Raw genomic sequence first — 6,267 nt, forward strand, 5'->3', positions numbered from 1 at the left:
TTTATAAATATTACGCTATTTATTATATTTATTAACAAAGAAAAATCAAAAGAGAGAAAAGAATAGTAAGTATATCTCAGATTATTTTATCAGACATAGATATAAACACAGCGCTAAACTATTCGGTGTCTCCATGCAGTATTTAAATCCGCGCTTTTTATTATATATAATAAGGCGTTTATTTAAAAATTTATATAATATTTATGAAGAAAACAAATTTCAAATAATATAGGAGAATCAAAATTAAAAGTTTAATGTTTTTTGTAAATATTGACAAAATATATCTCCTAATCTCTTTTTGTTTATAAAAGGATGTTAAAGCCTATTCTACAATGTTGCTCTTTGTTTCTTGCTTTTTACTTCTTGCTTTTTTCCCCTTTACTTCCGTTTAATCCACAAATGCATTTCTTATTACGTGTTTCCTGCTTCTTCCGAAGTTTGTTAGCTTTTATTTCGAGTGACATAAAACAAAAATCGAATAAGAAGCAAAAAGACAAGATATAAAAAATAGCGAAAAACAAAACGGAAAACAAAAAACACACTGTAGAATAGGCTTTAAGGAGATGTTAGAAGATATATTTTGTCAATATTTAAAACAACATTAAACCTTGAACATATGACTTGAAATTAATCAGTTTGGAAACTGCTAATTAAACAACAATTAAAACACTGACATTATTTATCTAGATTTGACTATTTATTTAAATGACAATAGAAGAAAAAGAAATCGTGAAATTCAAAATTAGTGAAAATGGTTTATATCTTCTGAATAATCTAATAGCGTATTCTGTTTTTTCTAATAGAGTGCATTCTATTTTTTTTGTCGCGTAAATTAATTACATGCTATTGCTCTATAGAATCAAGTTGTTTGATTACAAAAATATATTGAAATAAAAGTAAAATTTCTTTTAGCCACTTGAAAAATTTATAAAATATTTTCAATAAAATATTTTCATAAAATATTCTTAATAGCTTATTATTTTTATTAATTGCAAAAATAGATTAATTTACAATATTTTAAAAGCAAGAAAGATAGTTGATAGCTAAAAAAAATTATTTAAAAATGAACTAAATGACTAGATACTAATTAATTTTTTTTATTCTTTCTAAAAATTGTTTTCTGCTTATGTTTTTCTGCTTATGTTCACACAATAATTACTACTTTATTTAAAGTATTTCTTAAATTTTTTTTAAAGAATTAAAAATTGCTCTCTCAAATTAAAAAATTAATCGGTAAAATCAACAAGTTACATTCAACTATTTAACATCTTTATCGCTGCGCTTGGCTTAGCGTTGAGACACTACCATGTCTTCTGATACAAATCATGTGGGATAATTATTCAATACAAAAGGAAAAAAATCATAAAAGAAGAAGAAAGAAAATGTTGTAAGAATCACATATATATTAATGTACTCATTGTTAGTGTTACTGGGATTAAAACATTTTTCTTCTAGAAAGTTTAATGTGCATAAAAGAGTAGCGAATTATAACTGTTCATTATATATCGATTCAGTGTTTAATGACTTTTGTGCATCAGAATTTATTAAAAAATATATTTCAATTTCATTGTATAGATACAACAAACGCAATGGTAAGCGTCTCTAAAAAATAGTCTTATATCATGCTTAATTTGCGTAGTATATGTTACGCTGCCTCTGCGCACGAGTAAATGAATCAAATATAAAACGAGGTTTTAAATTTATAGTTCATATGTTTATATAAGAATGTTATGAGACATGCTCTTATGTAATTTTGTGCAATTGGCTTATATACTGTATGTTACTCGAGATATGAAAAGATTAAATTCATATCTTCCATAAAAAAAAAAGTGCAAACACAATTTAATGACATTGATGCAGCAGAGATAAAGGTTAACTAGATATTTTGCACGAGTTTTATGAGAATATCTACAGCAATCTTAATATTACAATATAGTTATAAGTTATTACAGTTATAATAATACATTATATATTAATTTTTATGAATAGTTACATAATATTCAGTGCAAGATAATATTTTATTATTGACATTGATTGTCTATGTAATATAATGAATAACGTTCTTTGTGCATTTCTGTTTTCAGGTGGCCTTCTATGAGATTTTAAATGGATTATGGGTTCGCAATGGATTGCAAATAAAGGGCCAAGCGATGACCTATATACAGTGCAATTTTTGCAACTCCATGGTGGACGCGGATCTGTATCTGCTGCAAATCTGTGCCACAAAATTAATGCCAGATGTCTTTCTGAAAACTGTTATCGAAAAGTAATATCCTCTATCTTGTTTCTTTTTACGTCAAACTTTCTTTTTACATCGAATCAATAATGCAAACGTTTTAATTTATTTTTTAAAAAATTTAAACAATAACAATCTTACTTTAAATCATAACTAGACTATATATATATGAGAATACAAAAAAAAATTTATTTTTATTTTAGATTTCACGTGGTGGAATGGATGAGTTTATGCCTGTATCATGCCCCACAAAATGAATATCTTGAGGGCGAGCATGATACTCCGATGTTGGAAAGTTGCCTAACGTTTTTGGCTACGTTAGTCAACGTCAGAACAAATCTTGGTGAATTTCTAATGCGATTCTAATCGGTTTTAATGCGATTATCTTAAAAATCTTTCACTTTTTTTTTAGTAATAATAAATTTGATAATCCTGAAAACAATAAAAAAATATTAAAGTAAGAATAAGATATTTATGTTAAGACATTTATATTTTTTTACATCAGGTTTATCGGATCCCGAAATGTCTCGTCTTGAAATGGTGACCTTACTATGTATGAGTGATAAGACGCATAGTCAATTGATGGAACTAATGCCGGAACGCTGTGGAACTACTCAGAACAGAGACTTTGAATCTGTTCTAGCTGATGTAAGTTCGTATCATATACGAACACGTATCATATATATTTGAAAGAATTATTTTAATTTCTAATTTCTATTTTTATATACATATAAATGTTACTTAATCGTACAATTACGTACAACTTTTTGTATTTCATATATTTGTGTGTGTGTGTGTGTGTGTGTGTGTGTGTGTGTGTGTGTGTGTGTGTGTGTGTGTGTGTAAATAAATTTTAAATAGCATTATTGATTCTCTTTTAATGTGTTTATAGGTAGCGCAATATAGAGCTCCAAATCTCGAAGCAAGTGGCAATATGCAACAGGGTATGTATGGACCAAAGGGTCGCGTATGGGAAGAATTATTTGATCCTTTACATGTACTGTTGAGAGCAGTTCATAGGAGAGACTTCCAAATATCTATGGATCGTTTCACAGAATAGTATGTATCAAATTTATCGGTAAAACACATGTGCTTTGAGATATTCTATTTTTTACCAATATTATATTTTTTTGTTGCAGTGTAAAACAATCAGGCAAGCTAAAGAATAATGCAACTCTTTGGCCACCATTTAGGCAACCAGCTCCGGTTTCGTTGGACTATGATGATCCTCGTATAGTTCTACGTTCCAAAGTTTTTCATGCTATGATCTTGATAATACTCTATAAGGCTGTGAATGGACGTAACATATCGGAACATGTTATGGCATTGGCTATTTATCTTCTAGAGATGGCAGTTATTACTGCGGAACCGCCAGATAAATCTGTAAATAATTCTTTTGATAAAATAATTAATCTTTAAGTTGCTTTAAACAATTTAATCTTTTTCTTATATATGTGAGTTATTACTTTACATAGTAAAAAAAATATATAATTCATTATTATTTATGTGTTTTATCTTGTTTATATGATTTTAATTCTTTTATATTTCTTTTAAAATAATTTTGTCTGTCTATTATTTTACACTATAATACAATTTTCCAAAGGGGAGTCCTTTATGCCAATACACTGGTGGTAGCTTTCATGTGATAAAGGATATGGATTTAGCTGGATGGTACGAAAGTGATAGTTTGTCTGAAAATCTGAGAACAATGATACCTCAAGTGATTCTAGTCCAAGAGTCGGAGCATAGCAGCTCAGACAGTAAGTATAATTCATTATAAGTTTGTTAACAAATTTTTACAGCGTAAGCTTTTTTTTATATAATTGATTTACTTTGAATATATTGATAATAAGGAAATGATACTGATAATAATATATAACATATTGTAATTACATTTATATTATAAAATGATGAAATTAATGTATATAGTAATGACTTAACATGCTAATATATTTAGTATGATTTAATACACTTGCTAATTTTTTTAAATTAATAATTATTAGGTGAATTTGAGTGGGAGATGATTCATGGAGAGATGAGTGAAGTGGCGACATCCTTAATGTTGAATGACGGTGCAGATGACGGCGCGGAGGAAGTCTCTTTGGAATTGTTGGGATTTTCTGTAGACACCGTTAGAGATGACAATGGTGTGTCGAATGCAAGTGCATCATCTCTACCGGCTTTGCTACCGTCAGTCGAGAGTGCTGCATCTCTGCCAGCATTACCATCAACAAGTGGTTAACAATATTTTCATATAGATCATTGCAAAGTTGATACATATTTTTTCAAAACATTATTTACTATTTATTTTTCTTATAAATAGTTTATATAAAATATAATATTGTTATATAATATTGTTCTATCATTATAGTGGAATATGGTGTAGCAATTGTACCTGAAGACGGAATTGTCGCCATACCAGCTCGTAGTAATAGTGAAGATGACTTAACGATACCTTTGCAAAGAGCTCTGCCACCATCTGAGGAAGAATCGATGGCAATCCATCTAGCAATTGAATCGCCTCCTTCACCAAATAGTATGTTTTTTAAACTTTGTAATTCATAATTTATAACTGCGTTTTATTATTAATGTAATGACGATGGTTTTTGAAAAAAGTCATACTTATTGGAGTATCTTCTTTTGAACATTTTTTGCTACATTTTATTCTGTTAAATTATATGTATATCAAAATTTATATATAAATGATATTTTATTTAATTATGTTCTTAATAATAATTAGATGAAATCGGCGGACAGCCAGCTTTACCGCCCGTTCCTCAACGTCCGGCAGTTTTGGCCGGAAATGAAATAGTCACAGCGCACCCGATTAATTATAGGGCCACAGAAATTGTTCCATCCACATCAAATTCTTACAAACATTTTAAGAGGAGAGAGCTACAAGTAATATAATATATTACAGATATATTACTAGCAATATTCTACATTTTCTTCATTTCTTATTATATACTATATATTTTAATATTTGTCACTCAGTTTATCTCATTGATATAAAATATTCATATATCTTTTAGGGTGGACCAATGCAACCGCAATCTGTAAAAGTAGGAGAGAGCATAATCTCCTTGCTGTTAAAATTACATTCTCAATTATCCGGTGTACCAGACAGCTATAATCCCGAACAAAGTGCAATGTCAGATAATGAAGTCAGTAGTAGCAGCAGTAGCAGCAGCAGCAGCAGCAGCAGCAGCAGCAGCAGCAGCAGCAGCAGCAGCAGCAGCAGCAGCAGTAGCATCAGCAGCAGTAGCAGTAGCAGCAGCTCTTTTATATCACTATTGCCTAGTGAATCGCGAATTGGTGATGGACCATTCTTCATATCGCAGCTACTTAGAAAAATCGCGGATTTAGACCCTATATGTAAACAAACGATCATTGAGACTAGGAACAAATTATGGCCTCGTATGCAAGAATGCGAGGAAGATGAGCAACGCGAAAAGGAGAATCGCGAGCGAGAGGAACGACGAAAAAGAGCAAAAGAAAGACAACAGAAGCTGATGGCGGAATTCGCTAACAAACAGAAACAATTTATGGAGAAAGCGATGGAAACCGGTAAATCTATATTAAGTGTATTTAAAATTCATCGATCTCAGTAACATCCGTTATTGAAATCCGATAATCTCAATTTGGCGCAATTCGCCGGCTCGCGTAAAGTACGGTCGCTTGGCTCAGCACCGAGACACTATCGTGTCTCCAGATACTTATTACAAAAATTTAGAAAAATTGTAACATTTTAATTTGCAATATTCTATTCTATAAGAGAAGTATGAATTTAGTTAATCAGTTATATTAATGAAGTAATTTTTTTCTTACAGAGGATGCAGATGCATCTGGGATGGACTGGGATCAAGAGGAGAATGAGACTAAACTGACTAGTAAAAAAGAGTATGACTGTGTGATATGCAATCAAACTACTCCCAGCAGTGAGGACAAACCGATGGGACTCGTTGTATTAGTTCAAGTAATGTTTTCACTTTTTATCGCATGAAAAACATATCGCGTTTTATATATATATA

At 30.3% G+C, this 6,267-nt stretch overlaps 1 protein-coding gene across 2 annotated transcripts in view; it reads left to right on the forward strand.

The window, feature by feature from the left end:
• LOC108693137 (E3 ubiquitin-protein ligase UBR3) overlaps positions 1-6,267 on the forward strand; it is a 30,624-nt gene that overhangs the window by 16,630 nt on the left and 7,727 nt on the right. The window contains exons 9-19 of one of the 2 annotated variants that reach the window (XM_018201885.1): positions 2,085-2,266; positions 2,440-2,579; positions 2,742-2,884; positions 3,129-3,295; positions 3,376-3,619; positions 3,840-3,996; positions 4,240-4,473; positions 4,608-4,772; positions 4,977-5,137; positions 5,269-5,803; positions 6,067-6,212. In XM_018201885.1, the coding sequence (XP_018057374.1) occupies positions 2,085-2,266; positions 2,440-2,579; positions 2,742-2,884; positions 3,129-3,295; positions 3,376-3,619; positions 3,840-3,996; positions 4,240-4,473; positions 4,608-4,772; positions 4,977-5,137; positions 5,269-5,803; positions 6,067-6,212 (2,274 nt within the window). The remainder of the gene's footprint in view (positions 1-2,084; positions 2,267-2,439; positions 2,580-2,741; positions 2,885-3,128; positions 3,296-3,375; positions 3,620-3,839; positions 3,997-4,239; positions 4,474-4,607; positions 4,773-4,976; positions 5,138-5,268; positions 5,804-6,066; positions 6,213-6,267) is intronic. The other variant, XM_018201886.1, reaches the window with a different exon arrangement.

Source organism: Atta colombica, unplaced genomic scaffold, assembly GCF_001594045.1.
Source record: "Atta colombica isolate Treedump-2 unplaced genomic scaffold, Acol1.0 scaffold88, whole genome shotgun sequence".
Classification (NCBI taxonomy): domain Eukaryota; kingdom Metazoa; phylum Arthropoda; class Insecta; order Hymenoptera; family Formicidae; genus Atta; species Atta colombica.